General features: G+C 34.1%; 1 protein-coding gene across 5 annotated transcripts in view; it reads right to left on the reverse strand.

Annotated features, from left to right (window-relative positions):
• LOC149777399 (coronin-1C-A-like) overlaps positions 1-26,285 on the reverse strand; it is a 65,346-nt gene that overhangs the window by 29,310 nt on the left and 9,751 nt on the right. For all 5 annotated transcript variants that reach the window (XM_089942011.1, XM_089942009.1, XM_089942010.1 and 2 more), the window contains exons 3-8: positions 14,590-14,842; positions 12,603-12,778; positions 9,850-9,966; positions 3,824-3,928; positions 1,246-1,391; positions 395-455 (exon numbers count right to left, since the gene is read on the reverse strand). In XM_089942011.1, the coding sequence (XP_089798137.1) occupies positions 395-455; positions 1,246-1,391; positions 3,824-3,928; positions 9,850-9,966; positions 12,603-12,778; positions 14,590-14,842 (858 nt within the window). The remainder of the gene's footprint in view (positions 1-394; positions 456-1,245; positions 1,392-3,823; positions 3,929-9,849; positions 9,967-12,602; positions 12,779-14,589; positions 14,843-26,285) is intronic.

Raw genomic sequence — 26,285 nt, forward strand, 5'->3', positions numbered from 1 at the left:
AATTACTATACCGACTGGCAAACAACTGACAGTGTGATCACCATGTCTGGCCCTTTGCTATATATGATGCAGGTGAGATGCAAATACAAACCAAGAAAATGTTCATAGAACATAAATAACAGAGGGATACACAGATATATGGAATGACAGGATAGGGAAACAATATATGCCTCTTCTATATTCTCTGACTTAGTAAGACTGAAATGTATTGGTGCAACAATGCCCAATGTATCACTTGAAAAGTGACCTGATCACAAAATGACAGTCTGTTAGATGGGTGTATTATGTACAATGGTATGCACAAGTGGTGGAACACAAAAAAAAAAACTTTAGTAAATTAATCATAATCATCTGGTTATTACTATTCATAAAGCATATGTGCCATTCTTAGTACCTTTCTTGGAACAGTAAATGGAATGATTTCACAGAGACCCGAATTAAGTAACTTGTAAAATCTGCAAAACAGAAAATAATAATAACGAAATGACAGTGGTGAGAATACTGGTAGAATGTAATACTATATAAAACAGAATCAATATACGTATATAACCTGAAAGATACTGAATATTATGTTCAGTTTTGTATGCTTATAAGCAAATACCAATATTCCTTCATATATCCACACCCGATGCTTTAGAAGTTTTTTACTCATCTCTTGGAAGAGAATTTTTAACCATGTTCATAAATACTTAGACATAACATACTTTATCAACACGTTTGAAAACCATTATGCACTGGATGATTCTATATCAGTTAAAGTAATATTGTAACATCAGCTGTCAAACTATATCAAGAGCAGTAATCCTTATCGGGTATAAATATTTCTTCTGGGGTTAAATTTTAAGTTTAGTCTCTTGAAATGAGCTTGACTGTCCAATAATAAAGCTCGATACACTAACAACAAGCTTAGAGATTTAAATAATACCATCTGCAAGTTCTTGTAATAAATATTTCAAATAAATATCCATTACTGTAAACTTTTTCACATAAATAACAGACATTTCTTACCTTAAATCTTCTAAGACATTAAAAAGCACAATGTTATATGATGTAAAGAATCAAGATTTACAATGCAATTTCATTTTTAAAAAAATATATTCTGTATATATGGATAAGTCATAAATATATGTACATGGTATTATGTATGGTTCCTTGATTGCAAAATAAAATAAGTCTAGTGTCTGACTCTTAATTAGGGACTGTACAAGTTGCTGAGTTGGCACAGCACATATTAAGATTACTTACCTTGCTATTTCACAAGCATTAACATTGAGACCTCGTTTTGGCATGTAGCCAATTCCTCTCTGAGGGTCAGAAGATTGGTAAAGGTTCAGGTAGTGAACATAGGGTGCTTCCTCTGTAACCTCATAGTACCGAATAAGACTGTCTCCCTGATAAAGACAAAATAATGGAAGAAAATACAAACTGTTAGAATATAAATGTCATTAAACATTTACTGCAAATTTTTAAAGCCTAAAGTTTTAACTCAATCCATGCCATTCCTATTGAAATCAGTTTTAAAGGAACATAACAAAGATTTAATTACTGCATATGTAATATGGCAGACAATCTGATGTACTGTCAACCAATTTATTTTCATGAGTTTCAAATTTTGTGGTTTGGATAAAAAAAAAACATATTCATGGGTCCCTAATATTATCATGGCTCTCATGTAAATCCCCTCAAAAAAGAAAAAAAAAATGACGCACAAGTCTCTGTATAAGTTTACTAGTATAACAACATTCATTTCCATGTACAAGCAAACAGGTTTAATCTGTACTGCAGCAATTGAATATAAGGTAATTTATTGCTAACATCTGGAATAAATGGGGAAATCAGAAATAAAATTCTTTTTCCACATGTTTGAGATAATACCACCACTGTAATCTAAATAATTAGGTTATTGGATGCTTTTAAATCACACTATCAAAGCATTAAGTTCTCGACAATTAGGGATTAGGCATCCAAACAAAGTCAATGACTGCAAACCTCACCAACTTGCCAACATTGCCACATGGGAATCCCTTTTTGTTGGATGACCTTCAGCAAGTAGTTCAAAACTGAATCAATAAAGTGAGTGAATGATGGTGTTATTAATGCAGGTATTGTGATGACTTGTGTCAAATGTTACAAAAAACAACTTTATAAGTGTTATTCAACACAGGTGATCTATCAATTAAATAAAATGGAGGACACTGGAGATTAACATTCAAATCAGGTCTAAGTCAACCTAAAAACCTTTAGATCATCAATGCCAAGTGGCTTATCTGCACACAGCACTTCTGAGAGACTTGACTGAAATGGACTTTGAGAAAGCTAGACCAATCTTTAACTCTGTGGTCTGGGGAGAGGGGGAAACTCAGTTTGAACCCTATCCCCATATCGTGTGGCCATAGTGTGATGATCACAGGATACAGAATCCTTAACTGATACATCACTAAGGAAGGTGTGGTACTGATCCCTCCCAGTGGAAGGGTGTGACTCACTGCCTCTGACAGGGTGGTGGATGTGCATATCTTCCTTGATAGAAGGCAGCGACATACAAGAAGAAGAGTAGTACATCTCCTACTGCAAGGGAGGCAGCAACACATTATGGTATAGGCAGTGCAACTCCTCCTCAATGGTAGGCAGTGGCACACCATGAGTGGTGCATGGGAGGCAGAGACACGCTGCTACATGGTCGATGAATTTCCTTTACAATGGGAGGTAACAACTTGCTGAGAGGGGTATTCCCCTTAAGAAGGAGAATGAAGCTTCTTTCTCAGATAAGTGCAGCTAGAGTCTGCAAAATTCCAGCTTTCTGAAGACCATGATTTACAAAGGTACAACAAATTTTTTTATTGCACATTTGGAACATTTAATAGAGTATGGATGAGTGTCTCAAGAAGACTTCTTGTTGCCACACTTTCACACAGACTTGTGTGGACATTATTCCTTTATATAGTAAATAAATTAAAATATGTCTAGCATAACTCAACTTGTATGTATGTACTGCGTACTATTACACCAGTGTTCTCTGTAGACATAGTAAACAGCAGTATAAATTTACCAGTCTTTTATCCATGTACGAAAAAGAGAGTTCTCAATGTTTTATACAAATTTTATTGAAAAAAGGAAGCATACACATATGCATAAGCAATGTGAATAAATTCAATGCATTGAATCAAATATCTAGTATAGATACCGTATACAATGTGGTTCCTGCTGTGTCAATCTAAACTGAAGAACACACAGCATCTAGTTAGCAAGCTACTGTTATTCCTTGCATACAATTACTTACCAGTATCTAGATATAAAATGATTTAGATAGTATGTGTATCTGACCCCTGCAGGTGTACATGAAGTAACCTTAAGTCCCTGAAGGAACCAAAACATGAAGGAAAAGGTTATAAGTAATAACCGTAGAGGACAAGCAACAATTGCACTTAAAAAACACTGCTACAGGCAGAAAAATTCTGGTGAATTTGGCACTGATCACATCAAAAGATGATGAACTATCTATACTTTTTTGGACATAACATACGAAGAACAAGGTGAATTGCACAAGGAATTGCATTCTGACATTTCTTCACTAAAATGGAAGATATACGCACATCAAATTATTCGTGCATTTTTTCAGCATGAAAAAGAAAGCTAAACAATAACTATGGATAAGCTATTGCTGCTTTTAAAAATGGCATTAAGCCCATAACATCAACAAACAATATGATGTGTTGTATGAGAGACAACTTGCTGTATGTTATGCAAAGATACATCTGATGGATGGATGAACAGACATGCAATCATCATTTTGGTGTGGGTACCAAGATTTTTCTTTACTTACTTTTCCACAAAGATACACCATACTTGTGTCTGCATCATAGAACGGGAAGATGACTCCATTGCTGTTGTCAATTTCCTCCATTACCAATGGTTTGGACAAGTCTTTCTGTAAACAGAAGAAAATCAGTTCTGTACTTGTACAGCATTGTCTTTACAAGACTTATGAAACTATCTCCAATTAGTCCCATAAAGAATGTCCATCTGTCAGACAAAAATGTGTAGAGACTGAAGATATGGATTAAAATTGCACACTGTAAACACTTAAAAGAAGCTGTATCCAAAAATCTCTTTATGAAAACAATTATTTTTATTTATAGTGAATTTGTTTACAGAGCTGCGAACATAACTGAAAATATGACATTATATGCAAGTGATTTTCGACATATGACAAGATGAAAAAATAAGACATTAATAAAGTGACTTTGGACATGTGATAAGATGAAATAAGCTATTATATATAAAGTCACTTTGGACATATGGCAGAATGAGTGTTTTGGATTTTTAATGTAGCTTTAACAGTTTTTAAGTCCTATCGTTATGATGTCTGCAGTGTGACCGTTTATAGTGATGTCTAGCACTGGGGCATCATGCCACAGACATGTAGCATCATGTCACTCCTAGACACAGTACCCTGACACCAGGCCGACCAGTCCTAACACTAACCTCTTAACGCTGAGCACCAAGTGAGGCAGCTGTTAGTACATTCTGACAGAATGAAATAAGACATTATATACAAAGTGATTTTAAAGTCTATAGACTGCAGATTAAGACGAAATGCTCTTATCATAGACCACTCTTGACATTTGATCAAATTAGATGCTTTTTAAGGGGCTGGTCTGAACTAAGGCTACAATGTCTACATTGTTTACGATAACTGTAACAAGGTTGTTTAACTGAAAGGACTCTATGATACTCAACCTTTCCTTTATGTACCACCTCAACAGCTATCAGCCATTACAACATCCATGCCATATCCAACTAATCTTGCAAGTGTTTTATTTGTTGTGCATCATTAACAACTTATTACAGCAGGATTCAGTTTTGTAAGATTTCTTTGTTGAATATATCTGACAATTTGTAAGACTTCTTGAATATATCTGATAGTCTGTACGACTTCTTTGTTGAATAAATGACAGTTTGTAGGACTTTTTGCTGAATTTATCGGACATTCTGTAAGAATTCTTTATTAAATATATCTGAGAGTTTGTAAAACTTCTTTGTTAAATTCATCTGACAGATTAAGTAAAACAACCCTAAGACTGTAGTGATATTGTTTTCAAGTGTTACATATATTTACATGATGCAAAAATTGGTAATGGAATTACACTGCCTGGACATGGGATGCTCATGGAGGATCTAAAATGACTAAAACTCCAAGTATGCACTGGATTCATTTATCATTTTTTGTTGACATTTACCAATAACACTTGTGAACATGGTTTTAAGGGAATTTCTAACAACAAAATAAACCAAGAGGACAATTTTAAAGAAACAAACTTGTATTATGAGCCAAATCTATAGTATATATACTTTAACTTACATGTGATCTATGCATTCCGAAATGGGGGAAATTTATTTGGAAAATCACATAAAATTCAATGAAGATCATAAAAAATGAAAAATACTGACAGTTCCAATTTTATAAGATTTGCACCAACAATGACTTTTTCATACAAATATGACAAATTACTTAACATGTATAAAACTGGCTTATTCACTCATGAATCCAGATTCAGTAAACTACAGTTGCTCAACAAACTATAGTGATGAACCTAGAAAAAACTTATTATAAAATTCTAGTTTCAGATTATAACTACCTGAAATTCAAGTGGAAAACAAAGACATTTCATATATTATGTACCAATATGAGCTCCACTAAAAATAGAAGGCCAGTATCAAATCATTTATTCCATGGCACTAAAAATAGAAGGCTAGTATCAAATCATTTATTCCATGGCACTAAAAACAGAAGGCTAGTATCAAATCATTTATTCCATGGGACTAAAGCATTGCACCTACCATCGCATACCATAACACAAGTTCTTCAAATAGGATGAAACTGTTGGAAAAAAATCCTGGAATTCAAGATGACACAATTTCATCTTCAAACGATGAGTGTTGAAACCATCTCTGACATTCTTGAGTGTGAAGATTTTGAAATAAGTTATTGTGATGGCCTCAATGGATTTAAGACTGACATCATTTCCATTTCACACAAAGTAAACATCATTAAAAGAACTTTTGCAAAAACAAAATGACCATCCATTCAGAAGAAGTGGTGATAACAAGCTTTTTAAGACAGCCATCATCACAGCCATATTTACTACAAGACTGGCATGATCCGTGTTTAGGACAAACCAGATATCATTTGAAGTCTTTTGGTACAAACTCACTGTTGATAAGACCATCAATTCAAGAGTAGTGATAACAAGATATTCAAGATAGTCACCATAATGGCAACACTAGCTGTGAGATTGGAATCATTTTCATTAGGAAAAACTAGATAACATACCCAGACAACAATACAACTTTCTGTTCAGTAGAAGCAGCAATAACAAGATTTTAAAGCTGGCTGCCATCTGCATACATGCCAACCCCTGGGGAGCAAAAAGTGTAATCCAAGTGGATAAAAAGAGTAATCCGAACAGAACAAGAGTAATCCACATATCACATGATAAAAATTCAATGAAATTATGCACAAATTGATCTAATATCCCTCTGGACTTTTAATATCAATTATTGCTTCAAGTTTTCATATATCACATTTTGAGCTTTAAAAAGCAACAGACTCTCATATTGCACTTCAAAACACTTTCTACCAGCTGAAGACTGAATGTTTTGCACAATATTAGAGCACAAAGTGTTGGGTTACAGAGACTGGATCTGAATTCAGTTTTATTTTTGTAAACAATACTGAACAATCTCTCACAGTCAGCATTAGAATGGTAAAGAACCAATATTCCTTTCATAACCTAACAAAGAAGAGGAAATATATCTTCCAGTCATTGGATCTTTTAGCTGGGAAATAAGGTGCCATTGCACATAAACTCTGTCCGCATGAAGTATATTGTCAGGTAGAATGCCAACTTGATACTTCAGGGTTTCTCCTAATTTATCAGCAGCCTTTCCTGCAGCAAGGTACATCATATGACAGGGACAACCTGATATGTACAATGATGGAGACTTTTTTTCAAAATATAGAATGCAACTCCTTTATGAATTCCAGTCATCACTGATGCATTCTCAGCTGAAAAACCCATACAGTTCTGCCAACTTACGTTTATTCAAACCATTTTCAAATAAATAAAAAATGTTTTCTCCAGTGGAATCTACTGTTAATTATGGTAATGAAAGAAGAACACTCTGACTTTGCCCTTTTCATTGTCAAAGTGTCTTACACAGACTGGGTACAAATTTTGTCATCATAATCACTGCTCCTGTCTGTTGCAATCCTAAATGACCCAATTTTCATGGCTTCTGCAATTTTAAACGAATTATCTTTTGCTAAACATCTAACACTATTAGATGATTTTGTTCTTGCAGATGTATATTTTCTGCAATTTTGGAATCAGAAAACATCCATCTGAACAAAGGACAAACGTAGTCTTCTACTGCTAGTGGTAGTCCGTGGTCCGTGTTCTATTAAGAACTTGGTAAATAACACCTCTGCATTTATTAGTTATGCTTTAAAAAAGAAGTTACAAGTTACCTTAGTACTGGAGTTTGTAAAACGAGCTAATTCAAGGTTCCTTTGTTTTACCATCATGACCAATATTTAAATCCTTTCCACACAGCATGCAGTGGGCATGAAGCTGCCCCAGAATAGAACGCTATATTGTGTAATTCATGTATTCATTTTTGAATCGGTTTTTTGTCTTTTTCTAATCCAACTGTGAAATTATTTGAAAAACATTTTTGCTCTAACACATGCATCTACTAGAATAAATCTCACAACTTTTAGCGCAAAATACCTACAGACTGGTTCTGTATCAGATATGAATTAGAAGAAAAAAATCTGCAAGCAAAGATTAAAAATTAGAAAACCAGTCTGTTCTCTCCTAGCTAAGGCATACAGCTGCTATAAATAGAAACCTGGGTCATAAGTTTGAAAGTAAAACCAGCATGTTTCTTGGAAACAGAGCAGCTGCTATAAATAGAACAATACTGTTAGGAAAGTGAATGCAAGGGCAGACAAGCGTATTCTTTTGTCGCAGTTATGTAGAAGCCGTCTTTCTATAATACGGTATGAAAGATTAATAAGATGTTAATAAAAATAAGAAAACAAATTATTAGTTTTCTTTGTGAAAGGGACATACCAAAAATGCATAATCTGAATACATTTACGCATAAGGCGTAATTTAGTGGAAAAAAAGTGTAATGGATAGCATCTATGTATCTGAGGATGGATTTACCAACTATATATCAAAATTAAACTTCTTGTGTAAAAACATCATGTCAATACAATTTTCCATTAGAAGTAGAAGCTACAGGGTTTTAGAGCTATTGCTGCCACTGTAGTGATACTGACATCAGATTGCTACCAATTTATTTAGGATCAAGTAGACATGAAAAATCATCTGGTAAAAGACCAAAGTTGATATGACTTTTTAACTAAAGCAGCAAAATAACACTAATTTCAAGATGGTTTCTGTAGCAGCCATTTTGGATGCTGGATTGGAACAATGTGTTTTTAAGACCATAACAAGTCTTTGCTGAAAATGCAATGTTTATATGACTTTCAGTTATGAATGAGTAACAATAACAGGATTTTGAAGATGGCTACTGTTGTGGCCATATTGGGTGTCAGATCAAATGACTAGCAGAGCTAAATATTTAAGCCAAAAAAATCAATTTTGAGGTAAAGGTTTTGACAACTAGTGAGAGATTTCAGTCTAAATGAACAGATTAGATTGAAAGAAGTGAATGTTTCGAGAAACAAAGCCAACTTTCCTTTCGTATAGAAAGGACCCATGTATCTTCCCTTATGCTAGACAAAATCTCTGAAAAGAGTGCCAGAAGAGTGCCCACAGGTATCCCTAGATGAGGAATGCATGACAAGAAAGGTCCTAAGTCTCTAGTACCTCCACTTTCCTCTTTGTTAGGGAAGAGGAACAAATCTGCAGACCTCTTCTCTTGACCATTCCAGCTGCCTAGTCTAACTGACAACAGGCGAGAAAAGACCTGAATTGGTGTTGCTTCCAAAGACTGTTGGGCTTGCATCTTATTGAAGAATTAGGGGAAAAGTCCCGAGAGGCAGACAGGATAAGTACACTTCCTGGCAGGTTTCAACAGGCAAGAGTGCTTGAGACCAGTGTTACTGGTTCCTTCCTTAGGTACCGAGATGCCAGTGAGAATAAAACTTCCAAATAGTATCTCAACCTTTCTGTGTTGATGCTTGGGCTATTTTCCTTCAGCAATCACTGCAGTTCAGCTGGAGAGAATGATTCCTCATTCACCTGCTGAAGAAAGGTCAGCATGCAAGACTTTGGTGATGACCATATGAACCTTAATCTCATCACCTCCAGTGTCTTAACTGGAAGGTCAACCTAGGTCCCATTGAAATCCCCACCTAAGATGCCCCTATGTCAATGAGGTCAGGAGGGGTGGTGAGGCAGGAGGCTTAAGAGGTCAAGCAGAAAAGAGAAAACTCCCTTATCATAGCAAAATGAAAGAGAAAAATGTGATCTGGTCGAACATACTGAGTACATGCTGGAGATGTGATTATACTAAGGGACCTTTTATACCTGAATTTGCCCACATTCTGCAACATCTCATGCTGAAAAATGAAGATATTATAAAAATATTCTATTTTCACACCGATAAGGAATTTACCACTAGGCAGAAATTATTATAAAATATAATTTAACATTGAAATGGAAATTATTATAAAATTATTCCAATATAACAATTCGAAGAAAGGAGCAAATAAAAATCTGATACAAAAATGGGTAGCCAATATTTACCAATGCACCAGATAAGGGGAAAGGGACAAATGTATCCTCTAACAGAGCTGTTAATGACCATTACCTCATCCCACAAAGCATACTGCCTTTCACTCATGCGGGAGAATCCTGTGGTGAAGATCTTCCCATTTTTTAAGTACACAGCCTGGCTGGGCTTGGCCCCATGATGTGCCTGGACTTCCTGTCAAAAAGTGTTGGAAAATCTAGTCATTCAGTTAGAAAAAAGAATTTTTAAAAATTCATGTCCATTTCCTGGAAATAGAATTGTAATAAACTTTTCTCTACAGGTGGGTGGGTGAACAGCTGGAAACACATGACAGTAAAACCGGACATGACAGATGTCATATTTCATACCTTTACCTGTATAAACTATACAGTGGTAACATTTCTTGTGGTATTTATCAGTGGCCTAGCTAGGCATACATAATGACAAACATGAGTAATGTAGGAAAAAATACAAGATATTTAATTTCTTTGATGTCTTCCCACCTCTCTCCATGAAAGAGTGTCAGACATGCCAACCCTGACAAGTCCATCTCAGTAAGGCAGTTGATTTTTTTCTGTACGATTGGCCAGTTTTCAGTAAGGTGTAACAAAACATCAATAACTGCTATTGCAAAGCTGGAAAACACAATTAAAAGTTTGATGCAGCAACAATAAACATTATGTTTAACTGAAAACTTTGTAAAGTATGCGTAGACTTTATTTACCACTAGTACAGTTGCACAAATTCTTGTTCCAAACCCTTTGCAGCTCAATGGCTTGTTGCTATCTCTCAACGTGACATAATTCTTGGAAATTCTTTTCCATTCACATCATGACTGTAATCATATCTATCGCCACGAGACATACTCAAATTGTCATGTGATGTCCAATAAATTTAATTGTGTCCGTTCCAGCTTTTATTCACAAGAATATGAATACTCCTTTTTATTTATCTGTGTTGATTATTAAAACTTTTCTAGAAGCTTATTTTCCCTTTCGTCTTAAACATGCAACGCCTTCTGCAAGACATTTTTATAAATTATATAATCAACAGTTTTGATCATGCAGACGCTTCGCATGAACAAATAGGTGCAGTTTAAAGTGTCTGGGGTGCTCCTGTATAGTTTGTCTGGTTCCCTAATTTCACTCATTCTATGATGTAACCCACATCCAAATAAAACACGTATGAACCAATTAACCGGATTTTTCGGCAATGATCATTTTACCATAGTTTTTGCTATTATGCTGTTAAGTCCGTATTATAAGGGTAACTATTGTAAGACTTATGGCAAAATCGTAAGAGCTGGCATGTCTGGAGTGTACTTCAGAAAAAAATGCATGGCTACAAATCTACATCCCTGTTGAATGACTGCATGTACATGTACCTGTTAGCTGATGCAGAAATGGAAAGTTATATATATACTGTAAATTAGTGAACATAACATGCTGCTAAGTTTAAAACACACTCATGTATTACCCGCAGTTTTCTATTGTGTGTAAAAAAAAATATCTTAGATTATCTGTGAACATTCATAACATGCTGGGTTTTGTAAAGAATAATAAATTACCAAAATCTGTGTTGTCTTCTTTTCATTATAAACGCAGTATAAAATACTAGGTTAGGGTGAATCATCCATTCTGTTTACTAACGAATCCCTCAACTGTCTAAATTTCAATCCACACGCACCGCTTGATAAAAGGACATACTGCGGCAAAGCCGATTCAACCAAACTCAATTCAAAATGAGTTATCTTTCACAATGACACCACATGCTTTCTTTGTTAAATGCAGGAACAAAGCCACACATATCCATTAAATAAATCAATAAAATATTCACCTACCCATAAATAACTGCCAGATGGCATGAACTATACACATTTTAATTTTACAATAAACAATGTACCAGCAGTCAATTACGATATAGCAGCTTGGGCAAGAAAAACACGCCTACTATTCTTCTGAACCTTTCCATTTAAACTTTGCAAATAACACTGCTTATGACACAGTATGACAATATTTTAAATGTGTGGGATTGTGTACACTGTGCTGACTGTTGAGCTCTATCAGTGGCCATTCATGTCACGAACAAAGTGGTGCCAATGAAAAACAAAGTTACTTTCTGTCCTCACTATTTTGGCAAATCTACATGCATCAACAGGCACTGCCCATGGAGTGACATGCTTACTTTTAAGTCAGCCCTATGCCTGTTAATGTAGCTTCCTGCCTCAAGTAAACAACATTCAGTTAGGACAGTTCCTACATGTACCAGTTACTGTCAATGTTTGAAAAAGTACATTAACTGTTCAATGAAAATGTCACAAAACAACATACCTTAAAAAGATGCAAGATTTTGAAGAACCAATCTGGATTGAGAAACTTATTTGATGTTAATCTCTCCTATTATCATGTAAAATTGGTCTCTCTCTCTCTTTCGATCTCTCTTGAGTGTTATATGAAAAATGAAATATATAATTATTTATTTTCTCCTTTACAATTAGAAAACGAACATCAACTTAAATTTTAAAAAAGTGTAATGGTCTTGAAGCACATATAAACTTAAGTTTTTTTCTAAAGATCAGAAAAAGTATTTATTTCTAGCCATCCCTTCCATCTCTCTCTCTCTCTCTCTCTCTCTCTCTCTCTCTCTCTCTCTCTCTCTCTCTCTCAGTCTACAATCCATTTTAATCCCTGGATTAGACTATACACATTTTAATGAATGATCAAAGAAAAGAAACCAAAATGATAGAATGAGCATAAAGAAAAAAAAAATAAAATCACCAGGAAATTCAAAATTTGTAATTGAAAATGTATGCTTGTGGCTAAGTGACTCACAGCTGTGATTTCTCCTGTTCTGGGATCGATTAGGCGCATCATTTTGTCCTTGTTTGTTACCACTAGCTTGCTGCCATTGTAATTAAATGAAGCTGACAGCGTAAGGTCAGGTGTATCAATCTCTGTCAAAACTTCAGCAGTTCCAACATTCCAAATGAAAATTTTATTATCTGAACCTGGAAGAAAAATTTGAACATGTTTATCGCAAATTTCAATCATGTTTCACAAAAACTACTTTAGCATTATGAGGTGACCTGTTGTTCTACTGTTAAATTTGTTGTTCTTGTCTGTTTAAAGAGCACTTTTAACATAATTGGCTATATCATGCGAAGGAAATGGGAGTAATGTGCCTTTCCCAATGACACACCAAGCAGTGTGTGAAACTTGCCAAAAAAATCCACAAGGCCAGTAACCTGAAAATACAGCTGGTTCTGTACATAACCAACTCATCCTATTTTTCATAATACAAGGAGACAAAATGTAGTCAGTGACTCAGTGGAAGATGCAGGTAGACATGCATATCAGCCTTTAGTAAGGTTATTAATATGTGACATGGAAAATAAAGAAAAGCAAAAAATTACATTTATATATGTAAAATTTATTACATTTTAATAAATTATGCATGATATGGCCACTGTTTGCTGACCAGGACAATGATGCTTACTGTCCAGCTGATCCAGATTGATACATAACCAATCTAGAGGTTGGATATCAGAATCTATTGATGCCATTGATGATAAGTGCAAATCTTCATCAGAAAAAGACTTAGGATTCTGATATATTGACTTGTCATCAATGATAGTATCAGAGCTAGACGCAGCCTCCAGAGACGAGGCTCTGATGTCTTAAGTATAACTGCACATGAAATCAGGTATGTGGAATGAAGAGTTCCAGTAGTGGATTGCTGGGACTGGATCAAACACATCTACATCAGTAGAATGGGTTATCTCCAGTTGTATTTGAGCAACAGTATTTAACAAGCAAAATGGTAAAATATTTGACTCGTAATCAAAGGACTGTGGGTTCAATACTGGCTTAGGTTGGTTGCCTTAGTGTCACCGTGCAAAATTGCTGCCAATGCACTAATCCCAGTATAACATATTTGTAGTTACTGTTCAGAAAGTATTTTCTTCTTTCAATCACAGTGATCTTAATCTGTGAGCTTCTGGACCCCAAAATGAATAGCCTAAAGGTTCTTTCTTGCCCATCTGCAAGCTATCCACAAAATTTGGTAACTTTTGATAGTGAACAACTCAAAACTATTGTGCAGAAACCATTTCTCTCCTTTCAGTCAGTGACCATAACCTTTTGACTCTAAAAGTGATAGGATTCTTCCTTATGCCTAGTATGGTACCCAGAGAAGGCACATTTTAAAAATATATGCCATGGTACTGTTTAATTAATGACTTCACATGAAAATGATACGTAATTCTAAACTGAATCTACTGACGACTACTCCACATTAAAAAAGCCTTTCCTGCATCCCAGATATGTTATACTGGGAATCCCCAAACTATATGGAGATGGCAAAGTTCTTGAGTTTTGTGCAGAATGATTGTTCTTCTTTCATTGTACTTGACCTTTGAGCTATTAAGTCTAAAACTGATTGGATTCTTCCTTACCCAAGTGCAAGCCATCCACAAAGTTTGGCAAATATTAGATGGTGTACAGCTCAAAATACTGTGCAGAAATAAACTTAATAACAGACTGATAGACAGATGGATGGACAGGCAAACAGATGGACAATGTCACAATACAGCTGCCTTTTAGCAGGCAAACAAAAATGGGGATAAAGCTGCCTTCTGGTCAAAAATGAAACAGTATGAATTTCTATCATCTTGCCCACCTTAAAGTGATGCACTACTGACCAATGAAAATAAAAGTAATTTAGAAGGGATATGTAAAATCCTACAATAGGTCCCCATGTAATATACTAAGACCACATAAGATAAAATAAATTTGTCCACATTAGGATAATCATACATACCAGCACTCAGCAGTACATTGTTAGCTGTGGGATGCCAGACGACCTGACCGACACGTCTCTGATGAGCTACTAGGTCAACAACGGACTCTGTCAGATTTTTTACGAGGCCTTCATCAGGGATTTCCCAAATTTTGACAGTGCAGTCCTCTGAAGCACTAGCAATGATCTGATCATTATGTGGGCACCAGTTTATGTCAAGAACAGCTGCCTTGTGTCCCGCCACCAGAGGTACATCTCGTTCTACTCTACCAACCTGAAGAATATGTGCAAACTGTTCTAAAAATCCATAAAACTAATCTACCATGGTTGATTTGTACAGACTTATTCTGAATTCAGTACATTTATAACATTAAGTTTTCACAAATTACTGATTGTCAATACATGTATAAAGTATATCCTGATAACCAAAACAAAATCAATCATTCAAATATCTAGCATCACTTTAAGGATGTACTCAAACTGCAAAGAAATCTTTGGCTAACTGGAAAAATGACTTAAGAAAACTCGACCTAAAAGTTGGTCCTGAATCTGTACTACTCTATACATTTTATGTACCATACTGAATTATACATACATAATATAAACCTAATATTTTCATGCATGTTTACAACACCCCTGTGTCTGAAGGTAATCAGAGTCAATGGTCAACAATTTGTTGAAGCTTTAAGGTAAGGATATACTGTGTACAGGAGGCATGTGCAACTTCTTCTAGGGCACATGCTGCATAACCATATAGTTTCTATTTGAGCTGGTTATTTCAAAAGATAATGAAAAGGCTGAGTGTAAGGCTGAGTGTAAATCATCTTATCTGACCAAACAGTTTGGTTCCTATCATCTGTTTGGACACAAAAGTAGAGAGTAGAAAAAATAATTCCAGGGTCTGCTTTATGGTCCATTCGGAAACAAGCACTTTTTGAAGCAAAATTTCACTCTGAGTTTGCAGGAATGAGATTTATGTTGCCCTATAGTGCTAGCCATTGCGGCAAAATATATGAGAATGAACTCAATTGGCACTGAATTATGGAAGCCATAGTCTTGCTTTCCAAACTGAATATGCCATTAATTGCAACCATGGTCCAATGAAACAGTGCTTATCACACCTTGCCACCAATAATGACCTAATTAAGGTCTTAAGCAGCTACATAGAATATCCTAGTAAATCTTTCTAAACTACTTTGTGAAGGAACAATGAAAAGTGAACTGCCAACCTTGTATGTAACTGCCAACCATATAACTTTTTTATTGTGAGAACCATGTTACAGATGCTTATAAAACCGCGATATTGCAAGAATCACATATTTACTGTACCATACTGTAACGAGAATAATCAAAATTCGTTAAATAATGTTTTAAGAATAAACAAATAATACTAAGCTTCATGTTTTCTTTCAGCCCATATTGTAATATATTTGAAAGTCCAATTAAATACAATGATTTAATTTGGTCATGGGGTCCATAGCAGTTCTGCTTTATGTATGGAATTGCACTATAATAAATCATGTTAGAACAAGGGCGTGCTGTATTACACAAAACCAATGAATTAACCAATAAAAATTTAATGGCCATTTTAAATTAAAAAAACACATTCAGAAATTAAAAACAACAATACAAAGTGTATTTCATAAATCAGCATCTGTGATGAACACTGACAAAGGGTTATATCAATGATTGCACCAATGTCACTTCCTGCTATATTAAAGGTGGCTCAAAATCATGTATCAAGTTATTTCTATGGAAGAGTATGATAAAATAATCTCTTACAAACTGTTATAGTAAAAAACTTTATAAGAATAATAATTTAAAAAATAAACTTATGTTCATCTCTAGTAAACAAACCTACAAAACTGATTTTTTTTAAGACCAAGCAGTACTACTACTATTATTATCTGAGCTATTATTTTTTATTATTATCATTATCATCAAAATTATTATAAACTACAAAATGGTATTACAATTAAAATAATTAAAGTCTCCCCAATGGTTTTTCACCTATTCCTATGATGTCTCATTTACGTGGGAGCTGAGCACGGTTTCTGCAAACTTATCAAAATTGATCAGAAATACTGAACATTATGATGCTGTGTGCCATCTAATCCCATCATTACTTGTGTGGACAGAAGGTTAACTGATTTCAGCTTTATTTCATCTAATATAAACATATGATTTAATTTTTCACACACAAGTATTTTGATGACTCAACCAATGTAATTATAATCAAATGCTTGGACCTGAATCTTTTTGGACCAGTCTTCGACTGATTTTACTTATCACGAAACAATTTCAAGTCAGCACTTAAAGTTGATGACTCACCTGGGGTCCAAATACTCACATGACTAAACTTTAATTCAAGCAGTTATTATAAAAATATAAAAGAAAATCAGTTAGTGACCTAACTTCAATCAAGAGAAATGTTGTTGTCATGAACTTATACTGTGACCCTTTTAATACCTGTTGTAAAAAATTACAAACTGAGACCAGTCTGTTCTCCTTCTCGTAAGCTTTTATTTGTACTGAAAAGTGAGAGTAAAAGAGCTCGCAAAAGCTTCATCAAGACAAACAGAAAAGAAACTGCTCAATGAAAGGACATACTTTCTACCAGAAAAATCATCAATATTCTTTTGAGAAAACACAAAAAGAAACACTGGTCAAACCTGAAACAGCACATACCCAAATGAGTCAGTGATTGAAAAAATATTCAGCCACATGAAATCTTCACTCACCATTCACTGCTTGTGGAGTGAATTTTCAACCACTAGCACCACGAGTCAAAATTGCAATCAAGTCTCATTCATTAATATCTGTAACATAATTTTCATGTAAATTGTTCTTACTTAAGTGACAGTTACCATGTATCTTTATAATGCAAACTACCTATTTCCATAAATTGGCCTGAAATGAATCACAAAGCTGTTTCAATATATCTGCCTGAAATAAATCTCAAAGCGAGTCATTTCTCCAATGATCCAACCAATAAATGTACATCAAAGCGACATAATCACTCCTAAATCTGTACCTTCAGTTTTTGAAGCCAATTTTACCTTTAGATTTTCACAATACAACTTTAGCTTAACAAACTACATACATGTAACCTGCTGCCGTCACTGAACCCTATTTACATATACCATATTTACATATACATACCAAATCTGTGCAAAGTAAACAAACTGCGTCTAAGAAGTAAACTTGATGAATTACTGTTAGACCCCATTAATTTGTACACTTGTTGCCACCACTATAGTTGGAAAGCCATGATGACTAAGTTGCTGGAGTTTTGGACTTCGGACCAGAAGGGTGCAAGTTCACTTCACAAGGCACATCACACAGCTTGCCTCAGCATGATTGATATAACATTCAAAGTGTTCCTGCAAAGCATGTAAAAAAAAAACAAAAAAAAACAAAAAAAACACATGGCTAAACAAGCAGCCCAAGTGGGCCTGATATTGTCTCTCTAGCTTAGGTAACTTGACTGGCCACTCCACTAAGCAGTTATATGTAGTACTGTAAAAGATTATTCCATGTAAACTATCGCTCAAACATTATATCATATTGATTCTACCTATTTTACTATATATCATGGTAAAAATCTCCCTAAAGATAAAGGCATAATAAATATGCACTATCCCCTGCTCATAACCAAACTCATCTACAATTTTGATCATTATAAATCAGTGAGATCAAAAATATGATTTCAAGAGCAATAACAAGATCAACCAATCAGCTAAAAGATCATTGATTATTATCCATGGCTCCTGCTCACATGTTTTAAACTGCCCATGATCATCCTGATGTAAGCTCATTTTCCAATTTTCATCAAATTCAGATTAAAATTATGACTTCCAGAATGGTAATAACCTCAACCAATCACATGAAAGATCACATGATCCTAGACATTGATGATATATGTCAATGTTTAAAGCTTCATCAAAATTGGACTGGAAATGTGCCTACTAGAGTGACAACAAACTCTGCTAAACAGATGACAAATAATTTCAATAACATGCATGCATCTGAATTGTTATTGTGGTAGCTAAAATGGCAGTGTCACACTCATAATCCAAGGGTCACGAGTTTTATACCTGGCCAGGCCAACCTAGTGCCATTAGAACCATTCATTCACTGAACTTGTACAAGACCTTCATGATATAAATGTTTGATCAAAACAGGACAAGAAATACAACCTACACAATGGTAATCAGCTCAGTCAATCAGATGCATGATCATTTCATTAGCATGAATGGATCATGCTCATTATCAAACTCCTCTGAGATGTTGTCCAAATCAAAATATATTTGATATCTAATCCAAACAGGATTCGAAATCTGGCCTTCAGAGTGGTAGCTGTCAGCCAATCAGATGCAAGATCACCTCATCAACATTCACGGCCCTTGGTCATTATCAAATCCATCCAAGTTACTAATGATACAACCAATATTTTATGTTGGTCAAAGGAAATTATTATCAAATAATGAAATGGAATCCAGCACTATGCACACCTTATAAAGAGGCAGTTACAATAAATAATGAAATGGAATCCAGCACTATGCACACCTTATAATGAGGCAGTTACTATAAATAATGAAATGGAATCCAGCACTATGCACACCTTATAATGAGGCAGTTACTATAAATAATGAAATGGAATCCTGGACCACTGAGGCAATTATACTACTAAAAAATGAAATGGAATCATAGGCTGAACTAAACTTGTCTTATATTGAGCCAAATTATAATGATGTAGCACTGTATTGTGGCTTTGATAGTATACTGTACTCCAACCTTAAGGGGAGGGAACTCACAGCAAGAAGTTAGCCACATGGTGTTAACACATTATTTACAGGACAATGTAGCCTATCATGCAGCAGTCATTTGCCAATCTATCATAACTCAAACCTGTCACTACTTAATGACACCGAAAAAATGATCTTATGAAATGTGTGTTGTTCTGAACAATAAAAACAGGAAAAAACTTGAAAATGAAACTGACATTTATAACAAGAAAGGTACAATATTGCAAACCTTTCACTTTTTATTAAAAACCTTAAATTTTCAATATAAATGTAAAGGACATTCCAATTATATTATGCCATTGTGCAGGGTATCACAATTAATCGCTATCACAATGGTATAGGCTTCTCAATTAAGACAGTGATCATTGATGTTCATGTTACTAAAAAGAGCAGATAACAAATTAAAAAGTATTTTTCACCATGTCAGAGACATAACTATCATGTTACCTCACATTACAGGACCACTTTTATGTCAACATATGATGTTCCCAATCCTGTTTGACCTTGCACAGAGAGAATATTTATTGACCTAATTCATGATACAATTTTGTACAAAGAAAAAATGGAGAGAATTTCCTACAAAGTTGTATAAATTTGAAGATCCATTTTGCTCAGTAAATGTGGAAAATATATAGTTTAAACTGGAGAATTATTTCAATTTGCATTGTATTTTGCTTGAAATTCATGTGAAAACACTGATTGCTTCAAAATATGTTCAAGATCCTGAGATTTTCCCGTCGCAGTTCATGCTGGAAAAAAGTTTTCATTTATGATCACTGTTTTGTTCTTGTTAGAATTCTTGTGTAAATAACACTTGCTGATATTGAACCAAGGTTGATTTCATAATTGTAATTTTATTCTAGAAAAAGAGAAGATAGGTGTCACAATCAGTGTTAGTAAAACCATCCTGCTTAAGGCATATTAGATACCAACAGTATAACAAGTACTGTAACTGTACTAGTTCATGGTCAATGGCTTTGTTGCCATTTTTATGTCTCAGTGAGGCTTTTAAATGTAAATAGCTTTCTTAGCCATTGATTGAGAGATCCCTTCATAAATTAATTACTTGAAATTAAGTTGCCTTGCAACATCCTGTTCATTTAATGACAGCCAAGATGTCACATGCACCCATGTGCAAAGTTAAATTTGTTTAACTTAAAATAAGAAAAATTATATGCATTCCAAAGAGCTTTTGATTAAAAATGCACAGTGAGATATGAAACACAAAACAAGACATAATTATTTTTTCATTACTCTATCTTGCAAAATTTCACATTAGAGTTTAAAGGCAAACTTGCACCTGATTAATTTTAACCATTAGTGATAATGGCCCCTATATCATTGATTACCAATAAAATCGATATTCTGGCTAGCTTAATATTTGTGTTGATTTGGCTGTTGGTTTACACAAATTTCCTATAAATGTTCCTGAATACAATAGAAATGTATGTACAATATACTGTTTTACAGCAACTCAGTACAACATAGGCTCGATGGTGCCAAGTATAAAAATAGTGTATTGTACATATACATTGCAAATAATTCTGAAATTTCACACCAAGACAATTCTGTATAAAAGTTGTATGTTCCAAGAAGATTTGACATCACACTTCTTTTAAGAAACCATATGAACGGTATCGACTCATCAGGGCAGCAAAAGAAAATTGCTAAAATGATTCAACTTTACATCAAATGTAACAGAAAAATGATGTCTTGAGACAGCGAGCACCACCAATGGCAAAATATGTATTTCCAGTCAGCTGATCATCCCTGTTTCTCATTGCTGACCACAGCACTTTTTTACCCCCAATGGTAAAATGTTTCTTAAAAAAAATCACACTAAATATGTTTTTTTAAAAACTGCAAGGCAACCTTAATTCTAAAGCCAGTGCAAAAGGAAACACACTTTGTTTTGGCCTTATGTGTAGTGAAAAAGCAAACATATCATCTTTTACATCTCAAACAAATTAATGACACCAGTTTTCACATATAACGGTAAATAAGACTAGTTTTGTGGATCAATGATGTCACAACATCAGATATTTTCAATGCAGTGTTGCACACTGATTGAGCACAGATGACATTCTTCCATCCCCACACGATCATTACTGGAGGACAGATAATGCAATGTTCCTATAGGAAAAAGCTCAAAAATTAAGGTGCCAACACCACAATGATATTGCTAAAAATTGTAGGACAGTGCTACCTTTTGTGTCTTACATTACATCGTTTGCTGAACAAAAAATATGTTCATTGTTTTCACAGTAGCATATGAATAACTATCTCCACTCATATAGAAATAGAATGCCCCAATCCGTGTATTAGAAGTAAGTATACCCTAGGCAACTTATAATACCCGTGAAAATTTTGGAAACTAAGTATCTAGTCTAAGACTGGATTACTTATCAACTACCAAATCAAGTCAAATGCAGGTCTGCTACAAAATAGTCATGCATATGCAGATTTATATACCATATATACTCACTTATAAATTGGGTCCAATTGCAAACTGCAGTCTTAGATCTGCCTCTACATAATGCACTGGCAGATCTGGGACTATGCAGTTGGTTAAAAGTAATCAGAACAAACAAGAGGCCTTGATCTACTGGTTCATTATCTGACAGCAGATCAGGAACTGTTGTTTACAGTTGTACCCAACTTATAAACAATTCTATATGGTAATGCATTACAATCTAATCAGATAAAGGTGTGTCATTTATTTTATATTCAGGTATGCAGTATATAGACAAGTGTAAACAGTCTTTATGTAAGTGTGCGGGAGACCCACTACCCTCAGAGTGTAGTTGTTTCCTACAGATTCTATAATATGCCTGTCTCGAGTAATGTTTTTGATGGTATCATGGTGTTAGTGTGCATGTTTTGTAACTGGTAAACTGCCAAGTTTGTTATAGCCTACTACTGAAACAACCACTACAATACTTGGCATGCTTACTCCAAAGATGGTGAAAGTTGGTTATACATGCACTTTGCCAATTAATGATTTGCTTCTTTGAAAGGTACTAAGATCATGTTTAGATCCAGAGAGCAGAGAAACAAACATTCTAGTGATGGCTACTTTGCGAGAACAAATCTTTTTAATGATAATTCTAAAAAGTGCCATAGTAGTCAGTGAAATAGTGAGAAAATACACTCCATCAACCTGGATATTAAGCAAGACAAAGTGGTAAATGCCACTGAGTGGTTTCATTAATTGAATTTCTTAAATTGTTTCTGTGTTCTTTTAAATAGGAATAAAAAAGAAAAATGAAAGACAGGCACATATAAAAGAGAAAGAGTAACAAAGAGCAAAACTTAAAAGTAGATCTATTGGTATAATATAATGCAAATTTTAGAATCATTAATGCATAGAGGATCTCAAATGGGAAATGATTTAATACTGAATTTAATGAAATGAGTTGAATAATGTCCAGCTTTTGCAAGCCTTGGCTCACAAAAGCTGGACATTATTTAACAAGTTTCATAAATTTAATATCAAATCATTACCCATTTGAGATTCTTTTTATCACAGTTTTTATTTCAGAAGAAATTATTTAGATATAAAGAAGAATGAATAATTTCATTCATTCTGATAGATGCTGTACCTTTCATTTGTTGTGCATAAAAAAATGTCCCAAATAAAGTTGAAATAGTAAAATCAGAATATACATTTTTGCTAATTATAAATCAAAAAATAAGCATCCATCCAAAAAAACAGTAAATTTTACAGAAGACAAAATCATTATAAAACACAAATGTCCAATGCATGTGATGTCATTGTTTGACACGGTGCACAGTATTGGTTTGAGTTGGCATATACAACACAGTGCCAGTGTTTGCCTTGAAATTTCACATCACAACTAAACATTGCATTGTTGCGATATTGTTTGGAAAAGAAGATTACTAAATGCAGAAATACACATATTTACTGTAATGTATTTGTGACTGGGTATTTGCAGTATTTGGTATGGAACATTAGACTGTACAGAAGACGTAAACAAATTTTTTTTTAGTCGGACTTGCATCACATGTTCACCACATAAATATGCAGTGGTTGGATAAACTTCTGTCAACTGGGGAGACCGGTTGATGTCTACATTATTCTGTGAACAAAAATGAGTTTATTTACTTCTGTAAGTTCAAATTTAAATCACTCTTGTATAAAAGGTGGATTCCATGCAAAAGATATACCACCATTCCACCCCACCATCAAATGAGCAAAACTCTCAGTTTTACTTGTTGTTATTGTACTTGCTGTGGGGGTTCTAGCCAATTTTCATGTTATGATATACATGACATAACAAACCCCTAAATTGGCCATATTGAAACAGATGAGACCATATTTTCCCCCAATTCCTTTCATGAATCGAATAAAAAAAATGGTGGTAAAAATGTTCATTGACAACAAAACATTCCAGAAAGCAGGGTTACAAAAGTTTTCCCACGATCACAGCCAATCAGTAAAAGAGAATATTGCACAATAATTTTATGGGCTTATTTGGACCAATCAGAATCACATAAAGTGATATATTCACAGGTTAAAATATGAAAAATATTAAACTGCACAAACAATAGGCAAAGTGTACCAACTATGTAATAAACCATTTTACATACTGGTATAATATACTGCAAAGTTTAGGATCATTAATACAAGATCTTATTAGTCAGCATCCAGTTTCACACTATTACTTTCCATTTTATTGATTTTAGTTTTTATTTCAATTGCATCCTCTGACACACTGTCCAGCCTCCTGATGTCAAAACAAACGCAGGCATTTATACCTCTCATAACATGTACTAATACAAAACAATAGTGTTACATTTCTGAAACAATCAAAATACTGTTGCCTTACATATCCAGTACAAAATTTTATCATTGTTTATGACTGAATTGTCTTAAGTTACTTGTGCATAAATTGATGATGATGAAATGCATTCCTAAATGTTTGAAAACTTTACATTTTATTTACCAATAATGACCCAAATTGTCTATTTATGAATAGTAGTTTTCTTCATCCTTTATCTGTATTAAACCTAAATTTTGTCTTCTTTTTGTATTTCAATAAATGGATAAAAATTTCTTAACTAATATCAGTCACTGCTCCAGGTGACATAGTACATCATTTTTCATTTTACTGTACAAGTTAAGTCAGAGCTGTCCATGTATATACAACTAGAGCTTTTATCAACTCAAGATAATTATGATATTTTACTGACCTTATCCTGGAATTTGTATTACATAATAATATTCCTGACTTCATATTTATAAAATCTGAATGAATATTACAGCTTGCTACCACAACACTATTGTACAGTGGTATTTCTGAATGTACACTGATATGGATCACAGTCTAGTACAATTAAATTAGGGACCAACAATTTAATGTTATGGAGCTGTGGCCTGACACTTATTTTAAATTTCTGTCGGTCAATAGCTGGAAAAAATATATTGCTCTGATTTATAGCAAAATAAAAACATGATACTTGAAAAAAATTATTAATTATCTTAAAGAAATATTTCAGCTCAAATGAATCACATCCCTTTCCCAACTCCCATGAAAATGAAATGGCCTGTACTTGAAGAGTATATAAAATTGTTATGTGTATTATGTGTATATGAAGTGTTATGCAAGCTGCAAACTAAAACCTGTACATAAAGTGGGATGATTAAGCTTACACTACAGCTGATACTGTGAAAGACATTATGCTGACATTAGAAAGCCGATTGATAAAGATGTGCGGTGAAAAATCCACGCAAGATATTTGTCAGAGAAGGCCATGCAGTAAACATAAAACAAATGAGAAAATATTTAGCGGACTTGAGAAATTAGGTTAAGTTCAGACACAAAGCATATACATATGCTCCTGAAAATCATAAGATGATTTGCAAAGGAATACATATAATAAACAAATTCACATACACCAGTAAATAACAAAAACGTAAGTGCTTCTGGGTGTTTTGTTATTGGGTTTTTTTGTGTGTTTTCAGTCTGAAATTTTTCCTAAAGTTGGATCTGGCCCAAATATTTTTTCACAACATTCCATTTAGCGACTACTTTGGGAAATGTAATAGTAATACACGTCAAACAAGAAATAAAAAATCATAAATATAATTATATTTCTCATATTCACCATTAATTTGCGACTGATGCAACTGTTTCGTAAAGTAATTTTTTGTACTATCTTGTCATGAATAATGAAAACATCTTGTTAATGTCATTACAGCTGTAAGAAGATTCCTTGGGAATTTCCATATTTTCCCTACCAAAGAAACTACCAAATTACTGGTTTAATGAAAAAGTATCATGTTATATACAACTGGAAAAAAAAAAAAAATGCAGTAAAACAGTATACCAGCAATACTGTGCAATTGTAATAAATTTATGTAACAAAGTTTTTACAAGTATAAAATCTGAGGGAATTTACTGAGAAAATCATGCGTCTGGAAATTAATAGCCAAAAAATAACATTATGTAAACTAACGATAAGAAAATCCTGAAAATCATATGATGATAACTACCGTATACACTCGCGTATAAGCCGAAAAATTAGGAAAAAAATAAGGCCTGGAAGAAGGGGGGTCAGCTTATCTGCGGGCCAAGGTCCAAGTCTGAAATTTTTAATGCTTTTTTCCCTTCGATTTCCAGTATTTATTGTTTCTGTCAATCGCCAAAGATGAGATCACATGCCTAATGATGCCACATGGCTCATAAGATTTGTGCTGTCGTGAAGTGAAACAAATATTTTTTTTCTAACTTAAGTCGTAGGATAATGAATGAAAAACATGTTTTAACGTACTTGATGTCTATTTGACAGATGTCCATTCACCAGAAAATGCAGCCATACGTGTTATTTGAGCCACGGTGGTACGTGTATTTTCCAAAAGAACTGCCATATTAGTAATCTCCAGTC

The sequence above is a fragment of the Sinohyriopsis cumingii genome, chromosome 18, assembly GCF_028554795.1.
Source record: "Sinohyriopsis cumingii isolate HCF-2022 chromosome 18, ASM2855479v2, whole genome shotgun sequence".
Lineage (NCBI taxonomy): Eukaryota > Metazoa > Mollusca > Bivalvia > Unionida > Unionidae > Sinohyriopsis > Sinohyriopsis cumingii.